The 14,034-nt window shown below is 36.7% G+C and overlaps 1 protein-coding gene across 1 annotated transcript in view; it reads right to left on the bottom strand.

Moving 5' to 3' along the window:
* Positions 1-14,034, bottom strand: part of LOC112457173 (regulating synaptic membrane exocytosis protein 2-like) — a 166,659-nt gene that overhangs the window by 125,999 nt on the left and 26,626 nt on the right. Inside the window, exon 2 of the mRNA XM_025020091.1 lies at positions 3,344-3,671. Within this exon, the coding sequence (XP_024875859.1) occupies positions 3,344-3,370 (27 nt within the window). The 5' untranslated portion in view covers positions 3,371-3,671. The remainder of the gene's footprint in view (positions 1-3,343; positions 3,672-14,034) is intronic.

The following is a 14,034-nucleotide window of genomic DNA, read 5'->3' as shown; positions in this document are numbered from 1 at the left end:
ATACCATGCATAATTTAAAAAATTTGTAAGTATATGCGTGGGCGGAGCCCCTCCTCCGCCTAGAAAAACTAATCTAACTCCAAGCCTATTCCTAAAGAAATTGAAATTTGGTTGAAGTAGGCTTGGAGTTAGATTAGTGTTTTTATGCGGGGGCGCAGCCCTTCTCCCGCCTACATGTGTACTGTCTATACACACCTATCAGCAAATTACTTCTCTTAGCACTGACACAAACTGTTATATTTCTCAAATATCTAAGCGAAATCTATGCATTATAAGTTAAGTACACACACGACATTATGCCGGCTTATTATAAAATGCCTAATTTTGTTTATGCCTACGCCCTGCAACATATATAAAGCTTAATATTTCTGTCACAATATTTATATTATTTACAATGTATAGGTACAGCACGGAAAATGTCAAAATAATATTTTCATTATCGATTCGCCGAAAATGAATTCATGTTTTACCCGTCGTGGATGGAATACCAAATCATGCATATGCTTTCATATTTCACTCGTCGCGCATTAACAATTGATCTCTTCAGAGACTGACTACGCGTATAATAAATATTAACACGCGCAACGAAATATATACGAAACCTGTCTGATGTTTGATGTATAATTTTGGTGCAGGCACCCGATTCCCGTGTTGGCGATGAAAATAACGGCGGAGTTCAAGAAGAATCGCCAAGAGAGTTTTGCCGATATCGCGACTATAAAAAGCGAACCCCCCTCCCCCCGCTATATCACGATCGACCTTTGAGGCCATTGCCGAATATTGAAACCATCGGGGAACAAATAAATAAGCTAGCGCCATGGGTTCGATAAATTTCGAAACGATCGCTTGATAAACACAGCCGGTATCCTCTTCCGCGCGATAGACATCCGACTGGAAGCTAGAACATCCGCGCGCGCATATGAAATGAGAGAAGAAGAAACGCGATCGTAAAACAAGATAAGCTCGAACACGATGTTTTTCAATATCTAAACAAAGGAAAAATAAATGAAAATTTTTTTGAAAAAGTTGGAAAATAAATATATGAGAAGAATAAATCGGACATCAAACTTATGAGAGTTTATATATATGTGTATATAAGGGTAAAATGCGTTATATTGCTACAATTCTTTTAAAAGTATATCTTATATTTAAATTGAAATTCTTCAATTATAAAAAATAGAAGCAGCGTATGTGTACTGGAAACATTCACATCTCTTGAACATTTGTATAGTAATGTTGCAAGAACTTTGTTGAGAATTTTCCATAAAGCATAGAATAATTTAACAATGTTGCCGGCGAGTTAAAAAAAAGAGCATTAAAGCGAATGTAATAATAGTAGCAAAGTGTCTCTACGACAAAATTTTGCCTGATGTGATTCCAGAAGACATGTAAAAATAAAACAACGCACACCAGACAGACAGAGAGAGAGAGAGAGAGAGAGAGAGAGAAAGGAGGAGAAAGAGGAAGACACAGAGTGAAGTAAACAGACGACATGGAAATGAAACGACAAATAAGAAAAACAAATTTACGTGTCAAATATTTAAATTTAAATAGAAATAGAAAATTGAAAATACATTGCAATTATTGTCAATATTACAATTTAAGCAATCACCATTAACTGAAATTGAAAAGTTATAGTCATACGATTCAAATAAATTCAAGTATTAATGCATGTAAATAGAGATGTAAAAGCAGGAAGAAACAGCGGAGATGATACAGCGCGGAAATTCCAAAGCTATCGTGAAGCTAAGAACACAGAGAGCAAAGAGAGGACCGTCGTACAAACATTTTCAGTGGCACCGGCTGGAAGGAACCCCGCGCGCAAAAGCTCTCATTTTGCCGGGTCAGGCCAGGCCAGGCCGCCTTTGGGAAAGCGCGGACGTGGGCAAAGAGATTTTCCACTTTCCACAGAGAGAAGCGGGGTGTACATGTAAAGAAACGCCGACTGTGCACGATTAAGTTTATACGCGAGAAGATCAAGGATGTAATCCTTGTGTCATGAGTACACGTGTCGTGAGTGTGAACTTCTTATCTTTTAATAGCGAGTCCGTCGTAGCGTTCTTATTCTGAGCTAACCAACTGAATCAATTTGTTTTAGCAAATATCAAAAGTACAAAGATAAATTTCAGTAATCGCAACGATTTTATCGAAGATGGAAATAAAGATTTTGTTCTTTTCTGTCTTTCTATCTTCTATCTTGTGTATATATATATATATATATATATATATATATATATATATATATACATATATATATAGTAATTATTAAAAAATATATAATTAAATAATCGGTAATATATTATAAATTATCTCACATCATTTTCACGTCATGTTAAATATCGTGACATTTTGCGATCATGACAGCATAACGGTATTAATTTCCAATATCAGCAGATTTTAATATTCAATTTCAATCACATATATCACTGTGACGACGTATATTGTAACATCGTTGATGTTAAAATGCGGGCTTGCGGTATTTCGTTATCGAATACTTAAATTACGCAGCACAATTAACATTAAATGAAGAGTTTTTCATTGACAAAGGGAATGGAAATGTCATGTTAAAGAAAAATTTACAATTCTAATGTGACTTGCGTGACGTAACGGCCGATTTGCATGAATAAAAGCTTTGCGTTGACATTGATCTCAGGACCGATCTTGCCGTACATAATCGCGATCCCGGATCTTAGGCGTAGGTCAGATCTGACGGTATTGGGATCGTCCGGATGCTCCGTATTTCGAGGGGATCGATGCCAACTGTTGAATATTCGATGCGTCGGGACTATCCATGAGGATAAAACCAGTCGTTAAATAACCGGCTACGTACTCCGGGCACGATCTATCGATTATCAGGGTTTTCTATCTTGATTCGATTCATGCGGATCGCCGAGCAACTCCCGCGGTTTCGCTCCCATGATGTAATTACGAACATTTTAGCGTATAATTCGTATCTGCATGGTTTTACATTTCATTAAACGTCTAAAAATACTCGTTCGGAAATAGATGTGATTTCGTTCGCATTCCGATCGACGTATGTGAACGAAACATCATCAGTGTGTATCGAATCAAACTATTCTACGAGATTCAATTCGTGACAATTAACGTTTTGTAGTTTAAGTTTTACTGCAGAATTGTCTCTGATAGCATCAGGCAGCATTATTTTTAATGTTATGTATTAATATTACATTAAAAGCTCAATTTTGACGCTACTCTTATTAAAATTGTGTTAAAAACAGCATGTCAGATTCGGATAAACAGCATAATAAGGAATTTTATAGTCATTAAATAATTTGATATTGTTTTGCATTTAATAAACTTGCTACAATCTCTCGACACTTACCTTCTTCATTAAGGACATGAAATCCATCTTGACGGCTGTTTCAATCTCGCCTATTCTCAATGGAGGAAACAGAGGATTCCTAAATCCCAGTTGCGCCTCTTGTCACTTCCTGATGCTGAGTACCGGCATAAAGGCCCGTGATTGCTGCTGATTCGCGATCGCCGACCTTGGCTCACAGTTCCGTGTGATGTCTTTAGATTTGCAGAATCTTAATTAGCGTATGATGGAGCCGTGCGGCTCGCCCTTCTGCCGTGAAAGCATCTTCTGCGATCATTATCACTCGCCTTCAAAGAGACACGAAGTGGCTCCGGTGTGTTGTCACGCGACTCTGAAAATGAAGTATCAATGTATTTAATTACGTGCGATTGAGCGGAACTCAAGGAGCAAAAGTAGGCCAAGTCCGTCATTAATAACGTTCGCTTTACCTATGACTTATATATGACTTTAATGTTACAAATGAGTGTGATAAATGATGGACTCGATCCACTTCTGCTTCGAATTACGAGGCTTGATAATGGATTCAGTGATCATCAAAGCTTGTCTCACCGCGAACGGTCTACACTCGTGAAAATGTTTCTGACTTATTTCAAGCGTAGTAAATAGATTTCGACTTTAAAGGCGGTATTGAGGTTTTCAGAAATCCCGCGTCATATATACCACTTTGTAGTTTACAAACAGTCCTCTCGCAGCTTAGCTGGCTGCTTTGAGAGGTATGTTTGGCTGAACGTAACCTCGTTAGAAAGTTTAGACGCAAACAAATATTTGCGCGCGCAAATTAATATCTGGCTTTGTTTCGTCGCATACGGGACGTCAGCGCCTGAGAGCGAGCGCATACATGTTGTGAGATGATTAATCTTACTTTTCCTAACAACGACAATCCGATATTTTAGATATCTGAAAATTGTTACGTTAATAGCTTAGTTTCTAAGCACCGACGTCTCGCAAAATTACGTTATTTGGCTGAAAAAGGCGATAATACGAGAGATGATTGTTATTTTTCATAACGTCGATCTTATTATGATGCAAATTAATTTTTACTTGAAGACGCGTTTAGTCTTTCGTAAAACTTGAAACACTAATATAGTTGTTAGACATTGATAAAACCGACGGAACTTGCTTTATCTCATTTGTGTCTCATATGAAATTGAATTATGAAGTTCCGTTTGTTTATATCACATACGCATATTGTCATACACACACGCACGACGAAAACATAATTCTAAAAGCAAACTAAAAAATATCAGTCTCCAAAATTAATAATTTATTCGCATGAATAAAACATGTTGTAAATTGCAACACACGTTTAAGACAAAAGTTAGTGTTTACATTAATTTCATTCAGCGACAGCACGAACGCTAACTCGTATATTATACTTGATAAAAATCTAAAGAAAGTTTAATCAAATATTTTCGTTTGACAAATTGCGACTGCAATTTATGGCAGAGAAAAGTAAAATCCAATTACCAGAATAACGTGGTTGGAATTACGAATTTGAATTATTAAAAGTATAATTCCCTACTGAGGATCGCAAAAAGATATGACAAGACTATAAAGTTTGTTGAACTTAATCAACGTATACCAACGCGCTGGACTTGTCCTCATTAGCTGTAATTTCAATCAAGGAAATCATCCACGCAGCAACTAGAGGCCCTTGATTCCCACAGGCATAGTTGACCACGATGGTACTGTAATTACGAATTCAAACTCCGTAACGATGTTGCATCTAAATTAATAATAAATTTGTACAGACCACACGTATGCGTGTGTGTGTGTGTGGATGTGCATGTTATTTTGCACTGCTTTTAGGTGATTGTAACCAAAATTTTTTTTATAATAACGAGGTTTCCGCAGGGATGATTGATCTGTTACAGTCATTTTAGCTTAGCGAACCTACATGGACCGAAGCTCATCATTGTTGACATTCACATACTCTAGGCATCATACGTACTCATATTCAGTTCTTTGTGATTGATAGTGCAATGAATACTTTTGAAGAAAAGAATAGAAGCAAAAAATAATCTCATCTAAAAAAAAGAAGAGTAAATTAAAGTCTAGATGTGTTAAAAAGCTTTATTAAATTAAAAATTAAAAAAAAACAATAATAAAGTATTTATATAATCGACCCGTTCTGTTCTTGTATTTTTATCCATAGTTAATTGTAATCATATTATCTTAAACGATTATTATGAATACTTAACAGTATCAAATAATAAATTTAAATTAATATACGTTTTTGCGTACATAAGAGGAGAAACTTTTCTCTTTTACATTAATTTATAAAAACAACGGTATTACTTCTGCAGCAAGTACTTTGAGATTATTAGTTTCCTCAATTAAAAGTTTTCAACAAAATAAATAAGCAATTTAACTAACTATATGTATATTTTTTTCACAAGAAATATATTTGACATCGTACTGCAAACGAACATTTTCTGAGTGGTAATAAACTGCAGCTTATCAATATCAATTGCGAACATCACGAAATTGCATTCGAAAAATTGTTCCGAAAATTCCGTCTTTCGCAAGCGTTAATTAACTCCTCCTACAATTGCGGTAGTTTGGGAAACTTTTGGTTTCGAGGCAGTTCCGGCGCAGCGCGAACTGATTCCAAGCGGCAGGAAGCAGCCAACTTGTCTCGCCCATGTGCGTTTTGGAAGCCGCACTCTCTTTCACGTTGCATTTCGCGCATCAGGCAATTAACCTGCCGCGCTACTACGAGACAAATTTCGGTTGCAACCAAGTTTCATGGTTACGTAAATCATAATAATTGCGATGTAAATGGCTTCGTTAACCGGTTCCGTTCGGCGGGATTAACGCAACGCTGCCGCTTCACCGTCGTTCTAACATCATTGTGGCCAAAATTTGTTATTACCGGCCGGGTCTCTCTCATGCGGTCAGGATTTACGCGTGATATTGCTTGTCGCGCAGTTTCTCTTGGGCATGTACGTAATAGCGTTAAAATGAATAATAAATTGAGATAAATATTCATTAATAGCAGTCGTTACTTGAAGGTATTTTTAGCGAGAGCACAAAAGAATAGAAACAATTTTTTTTCCAAGAAGAGAAAGCGAGAGAGAGAAAGAGAGAGGGCATAATAAAGAGAAAATTTTATATTCGCTCAAGATACGGGCGAAGCTCTTCTAGAGGCAGAGTGAGAACGCAATCAGACGTGGCGATGACACGATTATACTAATTTTCAGAAACGAAAGGAGAGGACGAAGAGGTATCAAAGAGATGAGAGCGACGCGGAAGGAATCGCGCAAAAGAGGATGTCCGAGAGAAAAACGAGGAGACATCGTCGAATGGGCTGGGTGGAACAATGAGCGGAATGGAATTTCAAGCGCCTCTCGCGCTGCGTAATACCCCGGCGTATATTAATTTATCTTATAATGATAGCCCGTCGTGGCGCGCTCACGGAATAATATCCCTTGAACGTGGGCGCTCTGTCGCTCGGATGACGAGAAACTGAGGGACAAGAAGCGGCATGGTATTCGCCCATATTAATTGCCGAAGTTAATATTCGCGTGGGTCGACACACGATCGACGGGGTTAGCGAAGTGCAAAGTTCGGAGCTACTCGAAAATCTCCGACCGGCGCGGGCGTCGCGAGAACCTGCGGAGGAACAACAAAGATCATATCGAATAACACGTTGCCATTTTGTAGATCATTAGAGGATTAAATTCTGCGAGCTACGTTAATTAACGAAGACGTAGGCGGCTTGTTCATATGGGGATGCTAATGACTGGCGTATCTCTCGTGTTCGCGCGGCGAATATGGAGGCGGTTTATTGTCTTACATAATCTTACGTCATTATTAACTGTCGTATCATTTCGTTTCTACTCACATGACATGCATTTTACATTTTTTCTATTCAATATTTCCTACTTTATTTTGAAATAAAATATAAATCTAATCTTTTAATTTCTATTGTGTGTCATGATAATTATATGATACTAAATGATCCTTCGTAAATATTCTTCCATGTTCTTGCTATCAATCAACAACGAGCTATCGGTATTGAGACGATATTATTATCGGATATCAATAACAAGAGAAATTCTAGGAAAATATTCAGATATTATGAATGAAACGCAAAAGCGGCATCGTATGAGGTTGCGGCATCGCAATATATGTGATATCCACGATGGATGATAATCTTAGAACACAAACAAACAACCCTCGCGACGTGTAACAAATAATCCGATTCGAGGTAATCTCCGATGACGTACGAAGCGGAGACAAAATTAACCTGACGAGGAGATCGGTCGTGCTTATCTACATATGCTCGGAATACAAGAACGAGTCCACCATGATTGGGACAAGGACACGAGGACAAGGCTGCAGCCGCGTTCGTTTTAAATGCTTGTTTTAGATACAATAGAATAACAAAGAAGTTATTCCTATTTAAAAAATTTATGCGATATAATGCCTGGAATATTGAAGCGAATATTCATGCATCCTACATTTAACATAAAATACGGCGGTCTGGATATTCAACCTGAAATAATATACGATCTTCGCATGAGGGAAATAAAATGATACAGAGACGGCAGTATCTCGCGTTAAATATGAGATGAAGAGTATATGCGTTCTAAGTTTAGAAATTTTAAAATTTTTTTATTTTACTATACGCCGGTTTCTTTCTCGAACAATTCTTTGCGATATGTATTCCAATTACTGCCGTTTTATACCGCTTATATTTATTAAGTTCGTCAAATATGCATTGGATCGATAATTTTACCAACGCATAATTTTCGAACGACCCATTTTTCGCCGCCTAAAATATTATACGTGCAGCTGAAATGATATCGTCCACGGTAAAGTCAAAATTGGCAAATCGAAAGGAAGTCATAAAACTAGATGTGTTAGGTTGCGACTCAATGCGGCCACGGTGCTGCTTCCGAATACGCGACATTCTGGCGGTTTACGTTTCTTTTATATGCACGAAATTCCGCGCGGAACATACATGTTTAAATTATATATCGTCGTCGTTACTCGAAAACGCGCGTATCCGGTTTCTGTAACAACGCGGACAATAATTTTGCCACACTTTTAACCCTTTGAGCGATCACGTTGGCATAAGCGCCAACGTATAGCAATAAGGTTGTTAATTAAATCCGTCGCTCAAAGCGATGTTGCAATTTGTTTTAAAATTCGTCCTTCTTGATTTATGAGAAATATTCAAACTAAATGGTGTAACAAATTTAATTATTACTAATTCAGTTTTACCGGGTTGTAATAACTGTTTTAATACTGTACTGCACATTTGTTTACGTCTGTCGTGTAAAGCGCGTGTCATGTTACTTTTTTTATTGAAATTACTTGCAGACCCAAAGCTCTCTAGATACTTGCTTTGTTACACGAAACTCCTCCATATTCCCGTTCAACGATAGCATACAGAATAATGCAAGAAATATATTTTGTTTCTTACATGTGCGATTCGATCCGCTTGCCAGACAAAAATTCGTTTAATTGTAAGAAGGACATTTATCCATAGCAATAAATCACGATAGAATTCGCCAATTGCGCTTTTGGCTCTCCCATTACGTTTTCGAATATCGAATAAGCCCACAGTCCAACCGGAAACGTTAACTCGAGAGGAAATCGAGAAACGACCGCGTTCAATTGGACCTCTAGTCGATTGTGCGAACAAATACACAGACATTCGTATTCACTATAGAAACGTGTATTGGACAAATACGATAAAACAACTGAAAACTATTTTTCATTAAATTGCAATGAATTGAAAACATACGCGAGGCTCGTTAATAGAAAAAGAAAATGATGGAAAATATAAGGACATGAAAAATAGAAAATTTTGGTATATATTTTTTCCAACGGATTTTATAACATAACAACAGAAATATTAATGTAGTTCGTAGGTGTCACAAATAAAGCTTCAATGTTAAAGTCTTATAGATAATTATGTTGAAGTTATATATGCGTAAGCCTTAGTTTCACAAATTAATTAATATCCTAATATAAGCTTCTGTAGCGTTTAATGCTTCAATAATTAAGTTATAATTACAAATTTATCATTAATTACGTATTTAGTTTTAACGGTTATACTTCTCTCACGGAAGAAATAAAAGAAAAAGAATTTTCGACCGATTTCCATTTGTTTTCATATTATACTCGGTTTTTCCTACACTGAGTGAGAAAAAAAATGATTAATCCGAAAAAATATTAGTCCGATATATACGTTCAACTAAACATTTTAGTTAATTAACTAAACATTAGCTATTTTAACAATTTATTTAATTTCTTCGTTGAACGTATCGGACTAAATATTTTTTGAGATTAACAAATTTTTTTCTTAGTGTAAAAAACAAACAACAGACAACTTTGCCTATCTTTTGCGATTATTATTTTTTTTTTTCTATTCTTTCTTATACGTCTTGATAAATTGCTACGTTGGCGTTGGAAAGATCGATAATACGCGTATCCAGGCCTCATTTGTACGTAGGGGATTATAACGATCGTGGTTACAAAGCAACCCCTAGTTTCACCCTCCCCATAAAACGATGTTTGTCCCAGTGGCTACTTGTTGAGCTCACTGTATACTTTAATACCGCGCTTAGCCGGAGACCGCCATCGTTCTACGTTATTGTATATGCATTTTGCTCCCACACATAGGATTTGCGAGTTTCGCTCTGCCGGTTTCTCGTACACACGATGGTGTTGCTGTTGAAACGCTAGTAATACGTATTAGGGCGAATACGCGTAATATGTTCCATTATCGTTAGATAAATATGACAAATTGTATATTCTCAATGATAATTCTCATGATAATTTGGATACGGTAAACATATAGCAATATTTCGCAATTTACGTATATTTATTATAGATGGAATAAACTTAAACTTGAAAATTACATATAAGTCGGGAGTAAATTAATCGCAAATTTAATTATCAATATATACGGCACAATAGCATTGTGCCGTATATTACAATTAACATCCATGAATATATCATTATCAGAGGCTCAACTAACAGTAAATTTCATGCTTCGCAAGCAATCAAGAAAATAGTAACGTGATTTTAATTTTATTCTTTAAACAATTTAAGATCTTAATTTAATTTAGTATTTGTATCAATAACGACGCTACGATAACTTTGTTGCTGATGGTCTTTTGTTGGTCCTGACCCCGAATGAGCAGATCTCCGTGGGTGATAGTTTTAGCTGTTACTACTTGTCGGCTGATCACGCGCTAGCCGCTTCTACTTGTTGCGGTCGATCAGATAGGACGCTCTTCCACTTGTCAGCGCTTCTATGTCTACCCTTCGTTGAATTTAAGTGCACGCTAGAGCTTCCGGGGCTTTATTCCAGGAATATCCCTGCCTGTGTTCGCCCACGACTTTTCAGAGGAAACTAAACTCTGCAGGGCGTAAATCCTTCCAATGTCATATCCCATGACTTCTATAGATATAAATGACGAGCAAGTATTTGCTATATAATTGCGCTGATAAGAATCAATCAAGTGCGTATGCACTTCGATTACTATTTAACACGGTTCGTGCCGTGTGAGTTATCGATGTCCCACACTGGACTTTCCATCCAGATTGTTTGATATTTTGATTATTATCTGTTTTTGATTATTAATAAGTATTTTCATATTAAATGTTAATATTAAATAAATATTTAATAAAAATACTTGCTTTGTTTTTCACTGCATTTTGCACCATTAGGCCTTTTTCTTTATAATAACTTTTTTAGTTTTATAATCAGTATAAAACAATTTATTTAACAATTATAATGAACATACTGCGTGGATCACCGGCGACCCACACGCAGCGTATAGAGGAAATTACGTAAAATTAGTCCGACACAAAACGTGTTAAGAGAGATCTCTCTATATATAGAGAAATAATAATAAATATAAATTACAAACATAAATGAATACGGTTTTCAATTTATTATCACGAAATTTGTAATTTCTATTTTTATTTAATGTAAAATTTAATATAAAAGAGTGTTACGTGTTTGTTAAGTAAAGAGTAATAAAAATAAAATATTATGCAATTAATACTTAAATACCGAATATTAATAATTTATTTGTTATCATACATAATTTGCGTATAAAATATATCATTTATAAAATACATTATATAAAATATGCATAAAAGATTTATTTTCAAAATATTAAGTTCTTTAAAATACCTACTGTCAAGTAACAATGTTTGTATTTTTAATATTCTATTTTGATGAATCCGATAATTAATTGTTTTAAAGCTGGAATGACACTGGCCTGTGATCTATATTATCGAGCTATTTGCGAAGAAGCAGATTTTTCTGCGCAATATATTCATTGTCACTCCGTAACAATTCACGTTATTTTTCACGTGACCTTATTTTCCGCCGTACGTGCTCACCATTCGAAAATTTCGTAAATAGTACATCAAGTTAGTGGCGATCGATCCTCCGACCGTGTCAACTCGAAATAGAGTTCCGCGGAGTGATCTTTAGCGTCACCGACTTTGGTCTCTTGTCAACCGAACTTGGAGCACAGGAGAAGATAAATTCCCGAATAGCCTAAAACTCGCTTGTCCGGGAGAAAGCGTGACTATAACAAATGAATCTAATCAATCTAGCCACGTCCGTCAACGATTTGTTATCCGATTTTCTCCTCGTTGAAAAGTAAAATTTTCGTTCTTGACAAAGAACGAATAGAACACTCACTTTCGTTACAAAAAATGATTCGTTCATTGAATTAAATAAATGTCGTCTCTTCGATACCACAAATATAGATTAGTTCGAATCAGATATCTCTTTTAAATATAATTTTGATAACTGTTTGATTGCGATTGTATAAAGTGATCAAAGAAAATATTATGCTATGTGTATGTTCCGTAAATGCAACAGTAGTAACAGTAATGGAAATTACAAATAAACGCGACCTTTTTGAGATTAAAATTAATATTTACGTTTGAAATTCTCGGTCTTTGTTTGGAACTAAAATAAATTTGTATCGCATACAAAAATAATGCATCACGCAATACCGTAACGTTACTATGTCAATACGATTCATGATGCAGCATGTACACAGAAATTCTAATCCGATATTCTACTTATTCTATCTTACGGTAGCGTAATGTGCGCTCGATAAAAATCACAAAACTAATATCTCTCTCGAGTCGAAGCTTCTACCTTGGTCGAGCGGAAATTTCTGTCGCACGCAAAAAAACCCCTTGATGTACAGGAGAAAATGCGCCGGATACGTCTCGCGCCTCGCTGCGCATTTACAACATTACACCGTGACATAGGTATAATATTATAATTCCGCGAACGAGTGCCGCCGCCTCCCCCCCCCTCCCCCCATATGCCACGCATCGATCTGTACGTACGTGCGCGCGTCTCTGCCTGTGTGCGCGAGCGGATTCAAACCTATTATCCCATATCAGATTTCATCCCTGTAAGCATGTCGCGCGTGTGTGCGCATCGGTTTGTTACGTGGCGATCTGGCAGCACGAGCTGCCAAGCGTACTATGTCGCCGATATCCGTCTGTTGTCTCACAGAATCGAAGCGTCATCCATATAGTGACAGATTTAATCCTCGATAGCGTCTTTGATAGAACATATAAGGAAACATTGCTGTAATTAATAACGATATATATAAAAATTAAAGCCTTGTATTTTTACATAAAACAGTACGAGATTGAAATCATTCCCTCCGATTAATATTTTAATTTTAATACATATTTTTTATGCTTTCATATCAGGTATACTAGACGAAAAATTTAAAAAGATTTATATTTATTTAGATTATTTGTATCGAGAATATATTCATCGGTCTGAAAATCAAGATATAAATCAACCTTGTCTATCCGTGAAATACGTAATAATAAATGCGAAGAAAATATCATTTAATATGCAAATATGTACCGTGACGTATTTTACATTTGCGCCTGATTTTAATGTATGGAAAACTTTAATGTATAGCTCTTTTAATTCGTAGTGCGTAAGTTCTGATGATGTCATTAGCTAGAGTATTGTGCTTTGCGGATGCCGTTGGACGACGATGGTGGAGGCGCGCACTGCCTCGCTTGTATATACAGAATTAATCCAATTTCTCACGGGCACGCCCGCCTTCCACAACAACGCGCGCCGTTCCACCTCGTGCTCCGTTCCCTCTCATTTTTTATTCAACAGGCAAAACGGCCGCGACGCTAGACGCCCCGCCGCCATGATGTGCCACAGAGGTGCAATAATGATTGGACCCCGGGCAAGTAATTCTTGATTTATTTTTTCCTAAATAGAATAAGCGCGTTTCCACGACGACGCGCGGTGCTCGAAGAGGGTGCAAAACGTACCGGAGCGAGGAAACGGTCGCGGAGAGATTTTATACGCGAATATAAGTGCATCAGGGATTTTCAGGCTTTACTCACAAGAAAATGTAAAAAAAGTGCGACGTTCCGAGTCTTGGCCGAATAATTTTCGCGGTTCTGTAAACGGCGCAAATTTCTCCAAGCGACTTTCCAAGAAAAACGTCTGACTGCGTCTGACTTCCACTCCCGCGAGATCTCGTTATACGCCACCACTTTGCGGGAATTACCTTTTCCCCTCCTTTTTCTGGAGATTAGTTCGAAAGTTTCTTCCTGCGACCGGTAAAAATTACATGTCTGAGTAAAGGCACAGTTACATATGATTACTGCATGAAGAAATTAAATTAATTCGATGGGGTAATAAGTTT

This window comes from Temnothorax curvispinosus, unplaced genomic scaffold (genome assembly GCF_003070985.1).
Source record: "Temnothorax curvispinosus isolate PA1 unplaced genomic scaffold, ASM307098v1 QBEX01007563.1, whole genome shotgun sequence".
Classification (NCBI taxonomy): Eukaryota; Metazoa; Arthropoda; class Insecta; order Hymenoptera; family Formicidae; genus Temnothorax; species Temnothorax curvispinosus.
This window is presented reverse-complemented; position numbering and strand designations above follow the sequence as displayed.